A 22,472-nucleotide genomic window follows, 5' to 3' on the forward strand; every position below is an offset into this window, starting at 1 on the left:
TGTGCCGAGTACTGTACTTGAGAACAGTAATACTCCGTACGGAGTACATGCACTTGGTATTGTTATGGTAGGGCATCAGCTTCGCTCACCTACTGTACGCACACGCAAGTACGGAGTAGTACTTGCTGGTTCCGTACTTACAACCGCTTACGGAGTACCTGTGCGGCGCTTCATATCGCGGCAGGTGCACATAAGTACTTGCCTAGTGCATGTGCTGTAGGGAAGGAGCTGCGACACGAAAGGAGCAGCAAGTGGCACGCAACCAAAGTAGCATCGACTCATGCATGATACCACCTCATCATACCTACGAGCCGTGCTCGACACGCTCGAGTGTCGACTCTCGCCCTTGTCCAGCATGGGGGCGCCTCTGCAAGCAGGGTGCTGCCTCGGCCGTGGCCGTCATCATCCGCCCCGACGTCCCATGCGACTTGCCATGGCACCGACGGCTGCATCGAGGACGAGTGGGCATCGCGGGGGAGGGAGCAGGCCGACCGTGCACGACCGCCCTTCACCCATGATGCCTCCCTTCGGCCGCCGCCGAGGGCTGCCTCGTGCGTGCCCAATTCAACCCGTCACCGGAGCGTCGGTGCCTAGGCCGCCACGCGGGCCGGCAGATCCTCCATGTCATCCATGACGCTGTCGGAATAGGCCACCCCAGAGGGGGTGTCGCCGTGCCCCTTGGCCGCCGTCGACCTGGCCTTCCTCGGCGTCCTCTTCGCCGCACGCGCCGCCTCGTCCGCCTCGGGTCCGTCCTCCTCGCGCGGCACGGGCAACGGCCCGGGAAGCTCGCCCTCCTCGGCAGGCTCCCTCGGTCCATTCGCCGCCGCCTTCTTGCCCCGTCGTCTTGGTGCCGCCTTCTCGGCGCCGCTCTGCTCCGTCGCCTTGGGCAGCGATGGCGTGAGGGCGGGATCGATCTGCATGCCCTCGGTGTCCTCGCCGGCCTCGCCGTCGTCGTCGTGGGCTGGGCCGTCGTCGACGTCGGAACCCTCGACAAACTCGCCGCTCCTCGCCGCGCCCTGCTTACGCGACCTCCGGCCGGCCGTCGTTCCCGACGGCACGCTCTTCACCAGGGCCATCTCCTCGCCGTCGTCGCAGCCGGCCCCGTCGACGACGGGCAGTTCGCCCGTTTGCTTGTACTGCTCCACCAGGTGGAGGGCCGTGTCTCGCGTCGCTTGCCTCTCCCAGCCCGGCACCGTCCGCTTCAGCCGGCGCCAGAGCAGCACCTGCGTCGTCCGGTGCCACTTGTTGCGGAACGGCTTGTCGACGAGCCGGGGCCACGGAATCTTGCCGTCGCTGCCGACGGCCGAGGCCTGGATGGCGAGCACGAGGCGGAAGCGTTCCTCGTCCGGCATGGCCGACAGCTGCCGACGTGCCTTCTCGAGCCGGAAGGAAATCTGCGCGTCGGGCTCGGCCGACACGAGCTTGTCCTTGCCGTTGGTCCGGATGTTCATCGACTTCCACTTGGTGATGCACTGGAGTCGACTCCTCGACCGGCCCATCCGCTCGCTGATGTTTTGCCAGTCGATCAGCTCCTCGTACGACCGGTCGCGCAGCTGCTCGTTGGTGCCCGCCTCGCGCAGCTCGTCGATGATCTCCATGGCTTCGATGATGAACTGCGTCAGCCGCGCCTCCTCGTCCTCGTCCCACGCGTCCTTTCGCTGGTGGGCGCCGCAGACGAGGTAGTTTCGGTAGCGGTCGCGCAGGTCTTCGGGGTGTCGGTTGATGATGCCCGCGATCTTGGACCACCTCGGGCCGTGCACGCCGATGAGCTCGCCGAGCTCGCCGTCCTGCTCCGCCGTCCAGGTGCCGCGGGCGACGAAGTTGTGAAACTTTTTCCGGCAGATGTTGATGACCTTTTGCCGATGACGGTCCGGGCATTCGGCGAAGATGCGGACCCAGAGCTGCGCGTGGGCGTCGCCCGCCGTCGTTCCGCCGGGTGCCTGGATCATCTGCATGCGAGTCGTGAGTGGGCTGGCCATGGCGTGGTCGTGCCGAAGGACGCTTACCTCGTTGACCTGCTCCCTCGTCAAGCCGCTGTCGGTCCGGAAGGCCTCGACGGCTCTTCCGATGCGAGCGAGCTCTTCATCCGTGAACCGGCCCTGGACGTAGTCGCCGCGACGGCTCTCGCCCTGCGTCATGCCGCGTCGCTCGCCGGCCGGCGCTTGATCCTTGGACGCCGCCTTGGACGCCTTCTTGGACGCCGCCTTGGTCCGTTGGCGCCGCTTCGGCGTCGCCGCCGCCGGCGACGGCAGCGCAGCGAGCGCCGCACGGTTGGCCTCGGGCTCGTCGACGGGTGCTTGGTCGAAGTACGTCGGCTTCGCCTTTCTTCTCGCCGAACGCGTCCTCGACGCCGATGAGGCCGTCGCTTCCTGGGCTTCCTGGGCTTCCCGCGATGGCCTCTTCGCACGACCTTGGCTCGATCGGTGCTCCTTCCAGGCCTCCCGGGCGAGGGTCTCGACCTCGACGTCGGCTGCCGCAGGTGCTTCGCTTCGGTCGACGTCCATCCCATCGGCAGCCGCAAGTGGAGCGCTATTCTCCCTCGAGCGAGCCTCGGCTTGGCTGCGACGCCCAAGGTGGGCGACGGTGGGCGATAGCTGTACGTCGGACTCGTCGACTCTGCCGTCCTCGTCCATCGCCTTGTCCTTCCCTTCCTCGTTCTCCTTTCGCAAGAAACCGTCGTCGTCCTCCTGCCGAGGCCGTCGTCGTTTTCTTTCTTCCTGGCTCGCTGCCGAATCGGACAGCTTGCGCTTCTTCTTCAAATGGGTAACCGCGTCGTCGCAGTCGTCGGTTACGGCACCGGCCGCCGGCACGACCTCACCGGCTTGGGTGCCGTTTTCCATGACCGCTGGTTCGCCGTCGCCGACGTCGGCTTCCGCAGTCGACTTTCTTTTGGATTTCTTCTGCTTCCTCGAGCCGTCGTCTTCGGCAAGCGGCTGGGACGATTCGATCTGAGACGAAGCCTTTTTCTTCTCCTTCTTCCCCTTCTTCTCCTTCTTCTCCTCCTTCTCCTCCTTCTCCTCCTTCTCCTCCTTCTCCTTCCTCTCCTTCTTCCGCTTTTCCTTCTTGTCACGCCTCGACTGCTTCGACGGCTGCGAAGCCACGGTGTCTTCGGACATGACTGCGACCGGTGCATGGCCACTCGAGCTCACAGGGTTATTTGCCTGAGAGGACATGGGCGGCTGGCTGGCCAAGTTGCTGTCGAACATTTCGATGTCGCCAAAATCGGCATCGGCGGCGGTGACGGAATCGTCAATTTCGCTCGCCGAACCATCGAGTCCGTGTGGCATTGTGGCAAGTGGGATCGCCGTCGCTGCGGCCGCCTCGTTGGCTTCTGGGCTCGCTGTTCCCCGCAAAGAGGCTGCTTGGGCGCGAGAGTCGTCTTGCTCAGGCCCGGATGAGTGTGGCATCGAATGTGTGGTGCTGATGGCAGGTGGATTCCGGGCGAGAATCTGAGTGATGCGAAGCGCGGCCTCGCGCCAGAGATTTGCTTGATTCGTCGAAGGCCAATCTCGGTAGATCGAACGCCGGCATCCGATTGGTGCATTTCAATGGCCGCGACTAGCACTACGTACTCTGTACTTAAATTACTGTTCTTGTACGGAGTACTCCGTACGGATTTAAGTAAGTATTAATATATTCTGAACTGTATTTATTTATACTTGTATAAGTGCTTAGTCATGACATTGATTCGATTCACTTCTCCCGAGGCATTATTGAATCCCACGCCAGCTGAATGCTGGGCATGGTTTAAATGCTCTCATACTCGGTGCGGAACTACGGACACCACTTACCACTATCGAGCGGCATACGACGAAAATGACGAATTAAAGGTGTAGAGAAGGGCTTGAATGTGCGTAGCAGTCTTGGCCGACTAACGTGAGGCACCTCCCAACCGCTGGTGCCTTTACGCCTGCCCGCATCCATTCAACATGCTCGTATAAGTAAATGTGCTATAATTGCATGTACGCAGAATATACTTGTAACGGAGCACGGAGTACTGCTACGCCGATTATGCTAGTAAGCGTGCCATACTAGAACGCACATGAATGCTCGCACCGTCCTCTCCGTCAATGGGATGCGAGTTCGACCGAGGGGGGGGGGGGGGGGGGGGCGAGATCGATGGTATCCTTCCCCCGTCCCCCCCTCTCACCCGCCTAAACAGCAGCGGCATGTTGGAAACGTGAACATTCTCTTTCATGTACACCGGTGCACCTCTAGCAGACCCTCGGCTGCACGTGGACCCATCTCGGAAGCAGCGCGCTGCCCCTGGCTGTTCCGTTCGTAGAGGCCTGCGGCGACATGGCTGCTGATGTGAGACCTGCTGCGTGTAGACGTGGAAAGGCATCACGGGAAACGAAAAGCGAGGGCATACATGTACAGTTGGTGCCATATATCCATCAGCTTCCTTGGGGCTCGCGGCGGTGGCGAGGGACCGAGATGCATCGTCCATCGGATAATGCCCGCTGCCCAGCCCCTCCCGCGACGGACGGACGGAGGCTGGTCGGCCACATGATCTCCACCGCCACCCGCACGCCCTACTTGCCCTCCTCCCCTTCCTCCTCCGGCTGCTTGAGCGTGAGGGTGAAGCCGGCACGGGTCTGGTGGATGTCGTATTGGCCGCCGAGGACGAGGTCCTTGGCGACGAGCTCTCGCGTGCGGCCCAAGCTCTCGATGTCGCTGATGCGCTGGATGGTGTCGTCGAGGTGCTTCCGGAAGCCGGGCTCGGCGCAGATCTCCTGGAAGGCGCGGTGCATCGGCACGCTGCTCGCCCGCACCTCAGCCCGGCTCGTGATGGTGAAGAGGTTGAGGCTGTCGAGCTCGCGGACAAAGTCGCACCTCGTCATGAGCTCCTGGGCGATGTGGAAGGGGTACGACGGCAGCATGTGGCCGACGACGGGGTCGTAGGTCCGCTCCATCTCCTGCTCCTTCTCGACGAGCGCGTGGGCGAGAACCATGGCGGCGGCGGCCCACTTCTGCTGATCCATGACGTCGTCGTCCATCTCGGAGCCGAGGATCCAGCACTGATTGAGGAACCACTTCTTCTCGACCTCCTTGATGTGGTTGCACGTCTTGGCCATGTCGTCGCTCTTGGCCACGCGGTTGAGGAAGCTCAGCCGACCGCCGACGTGGTCGTAGACGTCCTCGAGCCTGTCGGCGTCGAGGTGCTCGCCAAAGTAGCGCAGCCGGTAGTTGCGCAGGGCCGTGATGGCCTGCTGCTTCGGCAGGTCGGTGACGGGCAGCACCTCCATGCGGGTGGCGAGCAGCTTGAGCCGCTCGTAGACCCAGTAGTCGTCCGAGTTGAAGACCATGGTGACGAGGTTGGACGCCGCCCACTGCTCGGCCCGCTGCTGGAGCAGCTCGATGAGGTGGCGGCCGTCGTCGTCGTTGCGGAGGAGGTGCATCTGGTTGACGACGACGACGAGCGGCTTGCCGCGGAGGGGCAGCATCTTGAGCGCCACCTTCTCGAGCTTGTTGAGGGCGCGCTCGATGTCGAGGAGGGCCGTCGTCTCGCGCGGCCCCCGCTCGCTGAAGTAGCCGCCGATGTAGTCCTCGTGGTACTCGTAGTCGAGCGCCTTGCCGAGGCGGATGCGGAAGATCTCGGGGTCCGAGTGGGCCTCGAACATGGCGACGCCGTCGCCGTCGACCTTGCGCATGGCGTCGATGATCATGCTGCTCTTTCCCGTGCCCTTTTCGCCCATGAGGAGGTAGTAGTGGCCCCTCTCGCGGCCGCCGATGATTTCGTCGACCCGGCTCTGCTCCGGCCGGACGACCCAGTGCTCCTCCTCGTCGGGCTTCGCGTGCGAGTGCGAGGGCGCGTCCTTGCCCATGGCCGCGAGGTCGAGCACGGGGTCGCCCGGCTCGAAGGCGTGCGTCATCTTGGAGAGGACGAGCCGCTTGTAGCTCTTGTGGTAGAGGTAGCCGGCGGCGGCGAAGCCGATGCCGAGCACGAAGATGGAGGCGAACGTCGTCGCCGCCGACTCGCCCATCTTGGCGAGCAGCGACGGCTCCTCGCCGCGGCCCGCCGCATGGGCGCGCCCCGCGCTCGGGCTCGGATTGGGGTTCGGATCGGGCGACGCGCCATCTGGTCGCACCGAACGTGTCAGCGGGCGTTTGCACTTCCGTCCCCGCCGTCGCCGGGGCCGCGACGAGGAGGCACGGGCGGGCGCACGAAGGGGAAGCGTCGGGGCAGGTAGACGGCCACCGACGCCTCCATCCGTCAACCCTCCACGGCATCTCGATCGAGGGACGCACCATATCTTTTGGCCTGCTGTGTCGAGAAGCAGCCTTGGGCCGCCGCTCGTCGTTGGCGGTGCCAGCCAGCCCATGGTCTCGGCGACGCGGCCGTGCGAGTGACGCGTAACGTCTGTCGCAAGGGAAGCATCGTCGTCTATAACCTCATAATAGCAGTGACATACCAAAGACCCGAGAAAGGGAGCGAAAGTGAAGCAAGCGAAGGGCGGGTCGACCAAGCCGAGTTGCGTTGAAGTGTCGTGTCGGTGCATGTAAGTACATGTACGGAGTACCAGTACATGTACTTGCTGCACATGCAAGCACGTGGTATTTCCACGGACAGTCCAAGTGCGTATTAGTGTGCGCTGAAATTACAGCACTGTTCGGAGAATTGCACGGAGTGTTGCTTGTACAGGTAGATGTTTTCGCCTCCAGAAGTCCGCATGTAAGTACATGCTCGTACTGCACAACGGAGCTATTCCTTCAAGTCTACGGAGTACACGTAGTCTTGACGGAAACGATGCTCTTGTTGTAGTTGGATGGGACACATATCCGTCCTGTCGTTCGCTTTAGGTTTGGCGCTTGCGACAAAGAGGTAATACTAGTGCTCTGTACTCCGTACGGAGTACGGAGTACTTGTATGGAGTACTTGTATGGAGTAAGTACTTGTATGGAGTACTTGTACGGATACTGTACTTACTCGTGGAGAGCATATCCTCCACCACATGCAGTTGTAGGACCCAAGCTCATGTATGGATACATGCATGACTCCGCCAGTGGTATACTAGGTATGTAAGTAAGCATCAGCACCTGCATACTTGCATGTGTATAAGAAAAATCAAGCAGCTATTAAGTACACTTACGATAGATCCAATACAAGCTTGTACAACTACTCCGTACAGTACGTATAAGTTGCCATTGCCCGCCCATGTGCCTATCATTACAAGTATATGTACGGAGTACAACCCCCATCCTCCTACGCCAGCAAAGAGCCAACAATCAATGCTTATAGCGGGACGAACCGCGGTCACCTCAAGTCTCCGTACTTATGTAAGTCACATTGTACAAGTACTGTAAGTAAGGACGGCAGCACAGCGAGGCATCCTCAAGCACGTATTACTATTAGTTACTCGTACAAGTATTGGGTAAATGTACGGAGTACATGATAAACCGAAAAGTGAAAATGACTCGCTTCTCGTGCAGCTCGAGAACGAGACTGGACAGTTCCCCGCGCCATAGGAAGCCCTCTACGCCCAGATCAAATCACGAGTTGGCCCATCCGCTTCTCTCGGAACCGTCCAGATGGATGGCGACGACGAATGTATTGTATAGTTCCGTGTGTCAATGTTCGAACAAGTACAAGTATATGAAGCATGGAGAAAAGATAATGAAGATGCTCGTCCGTTCGTTATGCCCCTGCCACGATGGCCAATCCCTGGTAGATGGCCCTCTTAACCTCGTACACGGCACTTCGCCGCCCCTGCAACGGGTTCCCGACGCTTTCCACCTCTACTCGCCCCTCGGCCGTTTTGCGCACCGAGACCGTTCCGTCGACGACGAGCGTGCCTTCGCCTCGAAACTCGGCCCCGTATCCGGCGGCCTGCATCGCCCGCCGCAGGTCCGCAAGCCGCAGGTCGCCAACGTGCAGCGGTCGTGCGGCCGTTCGGGCGGCCGCCAGAAGATTCGAGGGCACGACGCCGAGGACGGGGAGGTGGCCGACATCGGATGTCAGAGCGACGCTTGCCGTCGTCTCCGTCTTCTGCCGCTTCGAAGGGGACTCGTCCTCGTGCTTTTCCGCCGAGTCGCCGTCGCGGCTGGCGAGCAGCTGGCCGCTGATGGTCACGATGCTCAGCCCGCGCACGTTCTGCCACTTGAGCTTCTCCACGAGCGGGTCCGCGAGCTTGACGACCCAGGCGTTGGTATCGACACTCGCGTCGACCCAGGTGCCGACCTCGGGCGTGTACACATCGACGCTCTTGTCGCCCTCCATGCCCAAGGCGGTCCGGCAGTCGGCCGCAAGCGCCATCGTCTCCTCCCGATCGCCGCCGACGAGGATGAGCTTGCGCGGCTGGATCAGGGGTATGAGCATGTCCAAGCTTCGCTTGTCGTGCAGGCCGCTGAAGTCGACGAATCCGACGCGGAGGTTGACCGTGGCAGGCTCCGAGCCGTAGACGATCTTGGACGGACCGACCGGTTCCTCGGCCTCGGTATCCTCGGCCTTGTCCAGGTCATCCTGCTCGAGTCCATCCGAAGCCGCGGCCGCGGCCCCGTCCGGCTCGTCGCGCGGTTGGCCCTTGCCGGGCTGCGCGCGCCCCTTGGGGCCGGATGGATTCTTGGAAGAGTCATGCCACTTGCGTTTCTTGCCGAGCTTCGCGTCCTCGGCCACCACGTTGCCGCCGTCGCCGCCGTCCTCCTCCTTCTCCTCGGCTCGGAGGTAGTCTTCCGGCCGGATCATCTCGCCAAAGTCGTCCTTTCGCTTCCTCCGGATGGCGATGGGAAAGGACCTCTCCCGCCCCTTCTTGCCGCGCGAATCCCAATCGTAGACGGCCCGCTTCTTGACGAGAACGTTGATGCCGAGGTCCTCATCCTTGAGCACCAAGTTCTTGCGGCCGGCCTGGCCCATGGTGGCGGCGACGGTCAAGGCCTTGCCTTGCTGCCGACCGTCCTCGTCCTCCGAGTCGGACGATTCCTCCGAGGACGCGTCGTCGACGTCGGCGGCGACTTCCAGCGCGGCCGCGCCGCTCGCTTGCTGAGTGGCTTGGAGCTGCCTCTGAGTGGCGAGCCACTGCTGGTACAGGGCAAGCTCGTCGCCGTCCAGAGGCTCGCGGCGGGCATGCCGCACGTCGAGCGCGCGACCGCCGCAGTACACGAGCTCGAGCTGATCGCCGCCGGCCGTCTGCTCGACCGACACCCCGTCCCGCCGCTCCTTCCACCACTCCCACAACGTGCGGGCGACCGAGGGGGTGCCTGGCCTCGCGAGGCTGGGCCGGTCGGTCAGGATCACCAGGTTCCTCGCGTCCTGGGCGAGGCCTCTGAGCAGCTGGTTGGAGAACCCCCACTGCATGCTCGTGTCGCTCGCCAAGATGACGCGTCCGCCCGGTTCGGCGCTGTCGGCGGCGTGACTCAGCAGCTTGGCGATCTGGGCTCTGCGCTCGAGGAGCCGAAGGTGCTTGAAATCAAACGGGCCGCCGTCCTTCTTGTCGTGGGCGCCGTTGACCTTTCGCTGGACCTCGGAGAAGGCTTCAAACTCGTGCACGATGTTGCTGTCCATCCACTCGAGCATGCTTCTGGCGTATCGCATCGTGCTCGACATGTTTCGACCGGCCAGGTAGAGCTTGGCGGATTTCAAGACGCCATCCCGCGACGACGACTCCGTCCTCCAGGCATGCTCGAGGAGATAGGACAGCTCCAAGACCCGGGCGCTCGAATCGACGGGGATCAGGACGGTGCCTCCTTTGGAGACGCAGGCCCTGATCATGTCGAGTAGCTGCTCGTCCCGCTTGTGGCGGCCGCCCGGGAGCGCGCCTCTTCGCGCGCCGCGACTGCTGCAGATCAGGGCGGTAGGCTTGTGCAGCTGCTCAATCACCTCGGCACCACCTCCGCCGGCGCCGCCGAGCCAAGCGGCGCCGGCAAAGACGTTCTCCCGCGCCTGGTTCCAGTCCACGGCGTAGACGATGGACTCGAGCCCGTGCTGGATGTGCCATATCGTGCCGCCCAGCGTGTGACCGGAATTGTAGGCGGTGATGGTGAGCCCGTTCAGAGGCGGGGAAAAGGGCGAGGGAAGCGGCTGATGCGGCTGCGAGTATTTCAAAGGCTGGATGAGCGAAAAGTATCGGGCAATCTCGTCGGGCGTGGGGGCCTCGAGGAGGAGGTTCCGTGCCGCGACGGCGGTCTGCGAGTAGGCGTAGGCCACCTCCGAGAGCGAGCTCGGGCGGATCGTCGTCGAGGCGGCGGGCGTGGACGAGTAGAGGTCTTGGCTGAGGGAGCGGCCGAGATCGATGACGGGTCGCGTCGCGTAGGCGGGGATGCGGGTGAAGAGCGGGATGTTCTTGCAACAGTGAACGTAGGCGGCGAGATGCGACGTCGTCGCGTGCGTCAGGAGGATGAGGGAGAGGGTTGGCACTTGTCTGATGCGTGTTGGTGATGGATTCTAGCGGGCGACGAGCGACGAGCGAGATGACGAAAACGTACCTCTCCAGCTCCTTGAGCTTCTCCACGTCAAAGGACTCGTCCCAGCCCAGGTCGACCAGCAGCTTTACGCCTCCGTCGAGCTCGAGCAGGGACTGGGACGCCGTCGACTCCGAGAGGGCGCCCTGGAGCGGGCAGAAAGTGAACATGGAGGGCGGCGAATGGATGTGACGGGAGACGGAGCGGAGCGACGGTTTACGGCGAGGCGAGCGACATCGTAGGCCGGGGTAACGAAGGCGGTATTATTCGATGAACGTGGCAGCTACCTCTGCACCATTCATGCATCTAGGCAGGCCGGCCTTGGGTATCGTATCGTAGCAATTGGGTAGGAAGCTGGGGGGGGGGGGGGGGGAGCGTTTGCCACCAAGCACGCGAGAGTTTGTTGCACGAGGGAGCTTGCAGCGAAGTCGCCGGAGCGGCGCAACTATCGCGCGGACGTCTGCCTTGCTTCCACGGCAGCAACTGAACGTACCCTGTACAGTGCCTAAGTAAGTATAAGAACGCTGTACAAGGGCTTAAGTACATACATACTTTACTTGTACCTGGATACATGTACGGAGTAAGTAAGTACCTAATCAACTTACTGTACAGTACAACTAAGTACATGCACTTGTACGGAGTACCAGCATGTGTCGTTGCACTTGCATGCAAGTAAGTACAGTGTAATTACTGCTACTTCTTAGTATACTTGCGTAAGTACTGTACGTGGTGAACTTTGTACATTCAAGTATTACTTAAATGTACTTGCACTACTTAGTGCCGAGTACGGGGTACATGCATGTCCCTTATGATACGTACAGTAGGTACAAGTACGGAGTACGCCTACTGAGAGCACGCACTTGTACATGTATTACTGCGTTGTTTCGGAAAAGCTGGATCTTCCTACGAAGTACGGAGTGCAGAGTACATATACCTAAGTATGTACTTGGGTGTCTACAGGTAATTCAGTACCTGGATGCTTGAATTTGTGCTCTACTTATAGCAATGTATGTTAGTATAATATAAGTAAGTACTTGTAATTAAAGTACTCCATACTGAGCACCTCGTGCCTTACTGCAGTACTTAAGTACAACTACGAAGTACATGTAGGTATTACCCAGTACTAGTATGGATACGTGCAGTATAATGGAGTATTACACCTACAGTACTTGCACGGAGTACAACGACTTGTTCCGCCAGCACTTAAGAACATGTACTTGCAGAAGTAAGTACCTAATACCTAGTAATAATGGATAAGTGCGCGTACTTACATAAGTACCGTACACGGAGTACTGTACACCTAGTTGTACGGAGTACAGTACTAGGTACTCACTGTACTTGTACTTACTGTACTTAGGAACGATACAGTCAGTTCAAGTACCCACACCAATTATTACTTGCTGCTAAATCTCCGCATATTCCGGGAGCGATGAGTGCCTTCGACAACCTGTCGACCTCATCATCGTCGAAACAACAGTGCAAACGAAGCGACAAAGCATGGGCTCCACGGCCAAGCCCATCCTCATTAGCGGCGCCGGCGTCGTGGGCCTGACCCTCGCCCACGGCCTGAAGCAGGTAATCAATCATGCATGATCCATCTCGGGCGTGAGAAGAGAGGCGCGATGGAGGGGATGAGGCGAGATTGGATTGTGGATGGATGCCTGCTGACGCTGCCGACGTTCCCTCCTCAAGGCGGGCATCCCCTTTGAAATCTACGAGCGCGACCGGGACGTCGACGCCCGCCTCCACGGCTGGGCCATCACCCTCCACTGGGCCCTGCCCTACCTGCGCCAGATTCTCGACGACGCGACCCTCGCCGCGGTCGACGAGGTCCAGGTCGATCCCGAGGTCGGCCGCAACGACAACGGCAACTTCCTCTTCCTCAACCTCGACACGCTCGACGCCAAGTTTCGCATCCCCCCCAACGAGCGGCGTCGCGTCAACCGCGAGAAGCTGCGCAAGGTCCTGCTGCGCGGCGTCGCGAGCCACGTCCGCTGGGGGAAGCGTCTCTCGGACGTGCGGCCGCTCGACGGCGCCATCAGGGCCGTCTTTGAGGACGGGACGACGGCCGAAGGCAGTCTCCTCGTCGGTGCCGAGGGCTCCAATTCGCCGACGAGAAAGTTTCTCGTCCCCGACGCCTATCATAACTACCAGCTCCCCGTCCGCCTGCTGGGCGTCTCCCTCGACCTGACGCCGGCCGAGGCCCAACCTCTGCGGGACATCGACCCCTTGCTCTTCCAAGGATGCCACCCCGAGACGGGCAACTACCTGTGGATCTCGCTGCTCGAGACGCCCGAGACCAACGGCTCGGCCGGCACGCCCCTCGAGCGCTTCCGCATCCAGGTCATCATCTCGTGGCTCTTCAAGGACGCCACCGATGAGGTGCCCGCCGGGGACGAGGCCCGCGTTGTCGAGATGAAACGCCGCGCGGCCGAGTTCAATCCCGTCCTGCGCCGCGTCGTCGACTCCATCCCGGCCTCGTCGGCCGTCATGGACATTGCGCTGCAGGACTGGCCGTGCCAGCCGTGGGACAACCGCCAAGGCCGCGTGACGCTCGTCGGAGACGCCGCCCACGCCATGACCATGTATCGCGGCGAAGCCGCCAACCACGGTCTCCTCGACGCCTTCCACCTCCTTCGGGAACTTCGGGCGCTGCACGCTGGCAGCAAGACGGCGGAGCAGGCCATCGGCGATTACGAGGCCGAGATGAGGGGCCGCGCCGTGCCGGCAGTGCTTCTGAGTCGACAAGCGTGCCTCGATGCCCACGATTTTCATGGACTGAACGAGAACTCGGCCGTGTTGAAAAGGAGAGCGATTCCCACCAAGTGACGTCGGCTTCCACCTCTCTCCTCGGCCCCCTTCCACTGCCATGTCACTCGCCGCCGCCCATCGACCGTCCTTACCAATCTGGCCGAGGCCACTGCTGCTTCGAGGTCTCCCGACTTGGACAGAACGAAATGAAGGGTTGGTGAGCGTGATGGACCTAGCAAATGACGGGCAGCCGTTTGGGTCCGTGGCGGAGGTTGCCTGCTTCGGCCGCGTGCTTTCTCGCGGGGCGTTGCGCAAGCCTCCCCCTGCATGTCTCCCACGGCCGGCAATGTACCAAGCAAGCGTCGATCTGATGGCGCAGGACGAACGTTGCCATTGCTGCCCATGTTTCTGGGTGGAAGCAGACACCATAAGCAAAATGTAGATGCCGCCTGGTTACCGTCGACCCGTTGCCGTCGACTGTGCGGGCAACATTCGCCGACATGACAAGAACATGGCGTAGTATGAACGCAAGGATGAATGGGTTTCTGCGGGTGTGTACGAAGAACGAAAATGATGATGGAGAATGGCAACCAAGGACCCCATCCGGTCGGCTGTGGCCAAACATGAAGACGAAGCCTTGGCCATGGCGGGAGCCGCGTGGATCACGGAAGGAAAATAAAGGGTGCCCGAGAGAGAAGATGAAGAAATTTTGGTGGCGAGACTGCACAGGAGGCGGTGTTGATGGCCGTCGCCGACTATAATTATGTGTCTAGAATACGTCGCTCGTGCGGGAAACCAGCATCCTCGTCGTGAGCTTGCCGTTTCGTGCCTCCGTCCCACGCGACGCCTGCAGATGAATGGGCATGGAATGAAGATCATCGTCAACGTTTGCAGGTTGCGCCGCTCGAGCCCGGAGCCTTCCATCTGCATCTGCTGGTGACGGAGCCTGGGGTTCTGCGCACTCGGGCGTTTCATCTCGAGTGCCATCAATAATCTGGTGTCGCGGTAATCGTACTTGGCACGCAACAAGGCAGGCGAGTCGATGCGAAGCAATTCGATGCCTGGTCTGCATGATGCTCTCCTCTTGAGGGAATGGTCTGTCGGAGCAACTCCACCAGGGTGCTCGACCGGGATGGTCGTTCGGTTTTGTGTCACTGGAACGTTCGTGCTGCCGAGCGGTTCGCGTCTTCGGGTAGGACGTCTTTGTTGCCTTTTCCCGGAGCCGGCGTCCGCGGCGGCGGCGTGCACACGCGATCCATCGTCACGGTGCCACGTCAGCCGAGCGGAGGCCCAAACACGTCGTCGCCGCCTTCGACCTTTCGCCGCTTCACATCCCGGGAATCGACATCGGGAATGACCATCGAGTCCGTCGACGCGCTTGCGGTCTTCAGCTTGGCCGTCACCTGCTCGCGCCTCGCCCGCTGGAGGGCGACCAGGTCGGCGCGGTCCGGATCACGGCAACGCTGCAGCTTCTTGCGAAGCGGCTTCATCGACTTTACAATCTCGGCCTGTCTCGAGTCAGCAGAAGCGCGGTCGGTCGGGACAGGTCGGAGCGCACCGTTCCCCAATAGTCAACCATCCTTTCGGGCGGCTCATCCTCGAGCATGGCGCGGCAGCTCTCCACCGTCGTCAGTATCTTCTCGCGCATCTCGGCCGCCTCGCCGGCTCCGCTCCGCTGCTCCCCGTCGGCGGCGGCGGCCGGGTTGGGCAGCAGGATGTCGACGAGGCCGGAGTCGACCATGAGGAGGGCGGCCATCATGATCTGGCTCGGCGTGAAGTGAAAGTAGACGTCCGTCACGAGGGCGCTGAACTTGAGAATCTCCCTCGCCCGCGCGTGCGCCTTGACGATGCGGGCCTCCTCCTCGGGCCTCCTCCTCCTGAGCTCGAGGACGGCACCCTCGAGGGCGCGGAACGGGTGGCGGACGTCAAAGGCGAAGCGGATGCCTTGGCAGAGCAGGAACTCGCCCGCCAGTATCTGCTCGCTCGTCGTGTTGGGAAACATCTCGGCCAGCTTGGCCAGGCGGATGTAGAAGCCTTCGGCCTTGCTGCCGAAGAAGAGCGACGTCTTGAGCAGCTCGGTGGGCGGGTAGGTCATGACCGAGTTCGTGACGTAGAAGCGGCGCAGGAACATGGCGGCCGTCGCGCGGATTTCGGTCGGGAACTCGCAGAACTGGGCGGCCCGTATGAGCTCGATGGTAAAGAACTTGACCAGCCGCGCCTCCTCGTCGGGCGTCAGGAACTCGGACGACGGGCTCAGCCGGCTGGCGATCTGCTGCTTCGCCAGCGAGTTTGTCTTGTCTCGCAGCTCTTGAAGGCTCGAAGGCGAAAAGGACCAGAGGCGGAACTGGCTTGATTGCCGGTACCGCTTATCCTCCGTGACCATGACGACACTGCGCGCTGGAAGGCGTCCGGTGCGGGTGGCGATGGGTGAGAGAGGGGAGATACAAGAAGGGCCAGGCGATTGCTGGCTCTGCCGAAGCTCGCGATGCACCTTTTAAGGTTAGCGTGCTCACGAACCAACGCACCGCACGTGCACACCAACCAACGCACCGCACGTGCAAGGAGCAGAGCAGGTGGTTTTGGGCTGCACGTGACTTCCCATGACGACGTCACCTCACCTCGTCATGGAGTGATCGTGCTCTACAACGGGCACAGTCGACATGGTGGCACGCATTGCACGGCTGCTACCGCTACCGGGGGTCGAGCGAACCATCTCGGCACAGGCAAAGGACCTCGTTCCGTCCGTGCAGTGCATGCGTACGTGCGGCAAGTGACGGAGAGCCAGGTGCCTCGGGCCTCGAGCGTCCCGTTGACTACGAGTACGATGGCACGCCCGCTCGTGGCCCATCCCTGACGTCTTCGACAGTCGGTCACCTCGCCGTCGTCACGGCTGGACGAACGCCTGTCCGAGGAGCAGATGCGTGAACCGAGAGCACAGGCACGCTCGTGCACGGAGAGGGGCGCCCGCCGGGGTGATGCCGCACGACCAGGAGCCACGCACGGCATGGCGGCATCGACGAGCGGAGCGTCACGCGCCTCTTTCATCCCCGTCGTCCAGGGAGGCACAAGGGGGTCGCGGCAGGCACCCCCGTGGCCTTGGTTGCCACGGCCGGCGTTTGTGTCGCGGCCAGGCTCACCAAGGCAAGGGAGCGTTCCGACGACGAACGGAAGCGTCGAGGCGAGGCGAGGCTACGGGGCACGACAAGTCATCGGACGGGTTTCTAGACCGGCGACGGAAAGCGATGTGCATAACGAATGGTAGGCTCGGGATCTATGAGGCATGCTGCGAGCCCGCGCTGCGTCTTCCGACTCCGTCGTCAGCACCCTAGGTTGGCTCGCCGGACGGGCACCGGCGGCGGCGGCGGCTTGGTGGACCTGTTGACGGGCGGCGGCGGCGGCGGCGGCGCCTTCTTCCGCGCGGATCCGCCGGCGACCCGAGCGACGCTGTCGTGGCTCGTGTTGGAGCTGGCGCTGTGGTGGCCCCAGCCGGTGCTGGCGCCGTCGCTGCCCACCGACTCGTCGTCGGAAAAGACATCCTCGCCCCTGCCTCCGCCTCCGGACGCGGCCGTGTCGGATGGGTTCCTGGCAAAGGCCGGCACGCGCGGGCCGGCCGAGGCGCCCCTGGCCGCGAACGTGGCCGCCCGCGCCACCGGTGGCCTCGGGAGCCGAGGGGGAGGGGGGCCGCCGGCAGGACCGAGACGCCGGGCGGGCGACGGACGGCGAGTTGTTGGGGTGTCGGGGCGGCGTCGTCGACGTCGGCTGCGGCCGCCGGCTGGTTCGTCGAGTGCGACGAGCGGCCGGTGCCGGAGCGGGTGCGGGAGACGTGCAGGTCATCCTGCGGCGGGGGCATGGACGCGCTCGCGCCGGAGACGAGCCGGCGGGCGCTCCGCAGCTCCTCGGCGGCGCGCTCGTGGTAGGCCAGCTCGAAGTCGAGAAGGGATTGGAGGGCGGCGACGTTGTCGACCTCGGCGTCCTTGATGTCCTGCATCCGTCGGAGGACGTCCTCGGTCGAGTCGTCAAACTTGGTCTTGCACACGCGCATCTCCTCCTCGACGCGGAAATCGTCGCGCTTCGCCTTTTGCATCCTCGCCATGCTGGTGTCGTAGGCGAGACGCCGGCCCTCGAGCTTCTTGCGGGCCCCCTGGTCCGAGTCGCCTCGTCAGCGGAGGGGCTCGCCGACGGCGGGAAGGATGCGTGGCCCGACGTACCTGGTACTCCTTCATCATGGCCACCGCCCGGTCGAGGTGATCGAGCCAGCCCGAGGTGACCTGGTCGACGTAGCTGGCGTGCAGCTCGGCGACACGCTCGTTGGCGCGTCCGGCGTGGGCGAGGCAGTCGGAAAAGGTCGAGGTCGAGCCGGCGTCGAAGTCGCTGGCGTGCGACGTCATGGACCGGCCGAGAAGGGCGCAGGGGGCGTTGCGGCTCTTGTCCTCCTGCGCCTCGCACTGGCGGGAGGCCCATTTGACGTAGACGGCGGCCGACCTTTGGAGGCTCTCGGTTCCTGCGCACGCCGCTCCGTCAGCCGCGGTGCCGCCGCGTCAAGGGGGAGGGGGGCACGACGGCATACCGGCCTGGCGCGAGGTCATCTCGGCCTCGAGCCTCTGAAACTCGTCCGACTGGGCCGTCTTGTCGGCGCCCATCTTCTCGCCGGCCCACTGACGGGCGCGGTCAATCTTTTTGATGAAGGCCATGGTGACGGCCGGTCGGCTGGGACGAGGGAAGACGCTTCGTTCCGTCGGCACTCGGCACCCGCGGCCGAAGCACAATCGAGGCGAGCGAGGGCGGCCGAGGATGAAACCCGGGCCGTTCTGGCACTGCCGAATGCTCGTGGGCGGGAGGCGAACGCAAGTCGAAGAGGCGAGACGAACGAGCCGTTTGTTTGATGATGGATGGACGAGACGACGAAGGCACGCGAGAGAGTTGTGAGAGAGGAGAGAGGGGGAGAGAGGGAGATGGACAGAGAGGGAGATGGACAGAGAGGGAGACGGACAGAGAGGGAGATGGACAGAGAGTGGATGGGAATCGGGCAATGGTGCCTTTGCTTTGTTCAGCAGCCAAACGGACTTTTCCTCGGCGAGCAAAGATGAACAATGGAATGCAAGCCAGGGAAGGTTTGTTGACAGCCAACTGTCCTTCGGCGACAGCGTCGTTTTGTGGGCCAGAGGTCGCCACCGGGTCTCCTGGAAGATGCAGGGACAGTGGACCGACGATCCGCTGGCCCCTCTTGCCCCCCCCCCCCCCCCCCTGGGCGCTCCCCTGATCTCCTTGCCGCCTTGAACCTCCGCCACGAGCTACCCAGCCACGGCTGGCGGGCCAGTGAAGATTCCATTTTTAGCGGCGGCTGGCGCTTCAACGAGGCTGCGACCGCTCGTTTCATCGACGCCTCGGCGCATCGCCCGTGGGAGTGTCGGGATCCCTACGAGTTGCTTGCAGCATGGTCCTGGTACTTTCCCGCACGCTCATGCGTGCCGGCGCCTACTGCCAGTGCCGCTTCGCACCGTACGTGCCCACTAGCAGGCATCCGTCAGCACTCGGCACAGTGCACCAGCAACGGAGCCGAGACGTAGGCGCCAAGGGCCAAACGCTCATCGCCGGGGTCGAGACCCTGGGCGCGCCTGATGCTGCAGTGCAGTATCCGTCCAAATGAGGCCTATGGGAGAGGACTTGACTCGAATGCCACACACTGTGTCGGTACTTTGAGGCGGAAGATGGAAGTAATATGCTTGTACTTACGTAGAGTCTACGAGTGCAGAATAGTACCTAGTACTGTACAAGTACTGCAAGTACCGTACGACGCACCCCTACTCCGCACGGAGTGCAACCATACGGATCGGCGTACTTGTACGACAACGTACTCCGTATACATGTACTTGTACTTGCTCAGAATACGGAGTAATTACTGCGTTTGCACTCGTTCTAGGCAAGGTACGAAGTACTGCATGCGAGATCAGTACAAGTACGGAGTACATGTGTCTACAAGTATTACTTGTTACTTACTTAGGTACTTAAGTACATGTACTTTGTAGGGGCACGTTGCAAGTGCATACTGAGCAAGGCACTGTACATGTATGCAGCACTGCATGTAAGTGCTACAGTGCTGTGCAAATGCGAGGCGTTCGACTTTGCGTGATCCATGTCCATTTTCCATACAGTCTTCCGCATACTGTACTGGGCATGTACTCGTATTCGTACTCGTACTCGTGCTCGTGCCTGTCCACATCGCCATTGCGTGTGCCGCCGGTTTTAGGTTGGAGACGAGCGAGCCTCGTAGCAGCCCAGTGAGTGGGGGCGCAGGCCAGTGGGTACAAGTACAAGTACTCCGTACAGTGCGCAGGTATTACTTACAAGTACAGTACGGTGCAACCGAAAGAACGCAACCCACCATCCAGGACGCTTTCGCGCCACGCCCGCACCCCAACCCTAAGTGCCGGACGGGGGATAAACGTACTAGTATTTATCAATTCAATGTCGCTTTCCCTATGGCATGCGTGAGAAACTTGGCCAGCGATGCAGATATTCTCCACTTACTATAGGGAGCGGCAACAGGCACTGCACAGTGCATGCACTTACTGTACAGTACGTACCAAGTATATGTACTCCGCATAGCTATAGTTGTAGTTGTAGGTGATTGTACTCCGTAGTGTGCTGTAGTTTGGTGTGTACTTAATTACCAGGTGCTCCGTACCTGTACATGTACTTGTACTGTACGCGGCACTTGTCGGTGTGCAATATTGGTGCATCAGTGGATCCAGGTCCTTCGGGTACTTCCGTCAGCAAGCAAAGTGCCGAGCTCCGCCCCTGCTCCAAAAAGGACGCGCCACGACTACAGTGCTTACAGTACAGTACAGTACACCTTGGTGTACATGTAAGCACTGTACTTAAGTACAGCACTGCACTTTACAGTACTCCGTACAACTACTCTGTACTTTTACTTCCTTTACACCTCCATGCCCATGCGATTGCAGGAGAGAAAGGCGGCATATCCAGCAGGCTGTACTGCAAATCATAGCGACGGAATCAAATGGCTAGGTCTACGGAGTATTTACTCTCGTCTTATGCCGTAGCTCATATTCCACCGAATCACCCACGCTTTTACTGCACGTTTCGATTCATTCATCAATTCGACCATGGCGTGGACTCTAGCTAGGAGGTGAAATCGAGAGGACAATATGTACGAGCGCACCGCCGTCGGGCGCCGGTGCGCAGGATAGATACACCACGACGCAGATATACACCGGCCCCAGGCGAGCAAGGCCCAGCGTTGGCCCTCCTCCGGGGTTCCCCATGGAGGCTGGGGTTCGTCGTGCCCGGGACGACGCACGACGAAAACCCTAGCATCCCTCGTCCGAGTGCCACAAGCCGTTCTCGACTTCGCACGCACACGCACTCGTATGCCGCCATGCTCATGCTCGTATGCATCGCCAGACAAAAAGGAGAATGAGGACAAAGAGAGACGCGGCGATGCGGGCGGGAAAAAGAGGAAACGGGGACGGCGCGGCGTCACGATGGCGGTGCGCCGATGTAGACGGTCAGCACGTCGGGCGCCTGCGACGCCACCGTGCCCGAGGCGTCCTCGCTGCCGTCCGGGTTGACGTCGTCGTACGGAAAGGCGTACCCCTTGCCGTCGAGCTCGTAGTGGTGGATCAGCCGGCTGTAGTGGCTCGTCGGGTTGACCGTGTAGTAGCGAGACGCCGCCACGGCCGGCTGGACGTTCCCGCCGGCGAGCAGCAGCGTCGAGCGGACAAAGGCGGCGCAGAGACGGGGGATGACGGCGAGGCGGACGGCGCTGTCGTCGGCTCTCCGGGCAAACGGCCCGCTGTTGCATCCCCAGATGTCCTTGGCCGTCGGCTTCTCGAAGCCGCGCCTGTCGCCGGCGCAGACGAGCAGCCGGCCCGAGAGCTGGCACTTGACCTTGCCCGCCGCCGACTGCGTGTTGACGGTCAGCGGGGCCTTGGCGTACCGGGCCCAGACCTGGTCGACGTAGGCGTTCCAGTAGCCCTCAAAGTCGTTTGGCCGCAGGACGGCGTAGTTGTTGGGCGAGAGCACGCGGATCGGCGTCCCGGTGGCGTCGGCGACGCAGAGCCGGGCCCACGGGTACCTGTCCCGGCTCTGCTGCTGGAGCAGGCCGCCGCAGATCTTGGAGACGGAGCCGGCGCCGAGGCCCTTGGTGAGCTGGCGGCCGCGCCCGTCCTTGACGGAGAGGCCGATGCTCAGGAGGAAGCCGACAAAGTCGACGTAGCTGATGTTGGCGAAGAGGGCCCAGTAGCGCGTGTAGGTGAGCTCGACGAAGCCCCAGTTGACGCCGGCGCTCGGGTCGCGGAGGTTCGTCGGCGACGGCTGCACGAGGCCGTCGCCGCTGGCCGTCCGGACCATGAAGAAGTCGAGGTTGCCCCGCGCAAAGTAGACGCGGCCCGAGAGGAGGGGGATCGTCAGGTACATGCGGAGCCGCTTGCCTCGCGCGGGCATCGGGATCGCCACCTTGGCCTTGATGGGCACCGGCGTGGCCGAGCCGCCCGAGCTCGGGTAGACGAGGGCTCCGTTCCGGTCGACGAAGACGACCCTGTTGTTGAGGTCGAGGCCGGTGATGTAGGCGTTGACGGCTCCGCCGGCGAAGTTGTTGACAAAGTCGATGGGGAGGTACGTCGGCCGCTTGACGGCGACGGACACCGCTCGCGTCAGCCGGGCCGCGTGGACGACCTCGGTCCGAGAGTCGTCGTCGCTCCCGTTGAGCGTCCTCCTCGGCGTCAGCACCACGTCGTCGGCGACGGCCACCGCTCGGGCCAACGGGGCGGCGTGGACAATCTTGGTCTGCGAGTCGTGATAGCTCCCGTTGAGCGTGTTCTTCTGCGTCACCACCACGTCGGCGACGGTACCGGGCCGCGCCACGCTGAAGGCGCCGACCGGGGACGAGAGGCTGCCGTCGGCCGGGAGGGCGGCGGCGAGGATGTTGGTTGTCGTGGCGGCGGCGGCGGCGAGGAGCAGTGTCGGAGAATGCATCTTGACCTCGACGACATGCAGCCCAGTTCCGTGAACGGACCTTCAGGGAGAGAGACGGCGAGCTGAGCCGAGCCGGGACGCGAGTCCGAGGGAGCGGGTGGCCAGATATCAATGTCGACGGACCCGAGGTGCGCCGTCCGGACGAGCGTCGACCCCCCTCCTCCCCAACCTCCCCGGGGCGAAGTCGTCGCCTGCATTCCGGGCGAGGACCACATGATGGATGCCGAGTCTCCTGCGTGATCGAGCATGTAGGTGGTGCGTGGGCGTATGCGTGGCCGTCCGAGTGCGTGGCCGTACGTGTGGGCTTGCCCGTGCCGGCTTGGGCT

The 22,472-nt window shown here is 62.1% G+C and overlaps 5 protein-coding genes across 5 annotated transcripts; 1 reads left to right on the plus strand and 4 right to left on the minus strand.

The window, feature by feature from the left end:
• Positions 1 to 590: 590 nt before the first annotated feature.
• DCS_01887 (myb-like DNA-binding domain-containing protein) lies at positions 591 to 6,382 on the minus strand (the record flags this gene model as incomplete). Its single annotated transcript, XM_040799218.1, has 4 exons — positions 591 to 3,020; positions 4,213 to 4,318; positions 4,540 to 6,082; positions 6,253 to 6,382. The coding sequence occupies 4 exons, from the start codon at positions 6,380 to 6,382 to the stop codon at positions 591 to 593; spliced, it is 4,209 nt and encodes a 1,402-aa protein (XP_040660101.1).
• Positions 6,383 to 7,639: 1,257 nt separating this feature from the next.
• DCS_01888 (cleavage and polyadenylylation specificity factor) lies at positions 7,640 to 10,568 on the minus strand (the record flags this gene model as incomplete). Its single annotated transcript, XM_040799219.1, has 2 exons — positions 7,640 to 10,358; positions 10,423 to 10,568. 2 exons carry the CDS (start codon positions 10,566 to 10,568, stop codon positions 7,640 to 7,642), a joined length of 2,865 nt encoding a protein of 954 aa, XP_040660102.1.
• Positions 10,569 to 11,895: 1,327 nt separating this feature from the next.
• DCS_01889 (monooxygenase) lies at positions 11,896 to 13,227 on the plus strand (the record flags this gene model as incomplete). Its single annotated transcript, XM_040799220.1, has 2 exons — positions 11,896 to 11,973; positions 12,091 to 13,227. 2 exons carry the CDS (start codon positions 11,896 to 11,898, stop codon positions 13,225 to 13,227), a joined length of 1,215 nt encoding a protein of 404 aa, XP_040660103.1.
• A 1,196-nt stretch (positions 13,228 to 14,423) lies between these two features.
• On the minus strand, positions 14,424 to 17,840 carry DCS_01890 (uncharacterized protein; the record flags this gene model as incomplete). The annotated part of the gene is made up of 8 exons (XM_040799221.1): positions 14,424 to 14,657; positions 14,708 to 15,640; positions 15,700 to 15,733; positions 15,911 to 16,338; positions 16,494 to 16,770; positions 16,800 to 17,290; positions 17,358 to 17,650; positions 17,717 to 17,840. 8 exons carry the CDS (start codon positions 17,838 to 17,840, stop codon positions 14,424 to 14,426), a joined length of 2,814 nt encoding a protein of 937 aa, XP_040660104.1.
• A 2,809-nt stretch (positions 17,841 to 20,649) lies between these two features.
• On the minus strand, positions 20,650 to 22,146 carry DCS_01891 (glycoside hydrolase family 64 protein; the record flags this gene model as incomplete). The annotated part of the gene is made up of 1 exon (XM_040799222.1): positions 20,650 to 22,146. One exon carries the CDS (start codon positions 22,144 to 22,146, stop codon positions 20,650 to 20,652), a length of 1,497 nt encoding a protein of 498 aa, XP_040660105.1.
• Positions 22,147 to 22,472: the final 326 nt, after the last annotated feature.

Source organism: Drechmeria coniospora, chromosome 01 (genome assembly GCF_001625195.1).
Source record: "Drechmeria coniospora strain ARSEF 6962 chromosome 01, whole genome shotgun sequence".
Classification (NCBI taxonomy): Eukaryota; Fungi; Ascomycota; class Sordariomycetes; order Hypocreales; family Ophiocordycipitaceae; genus Drechmeria; species Drechmeria coniospora.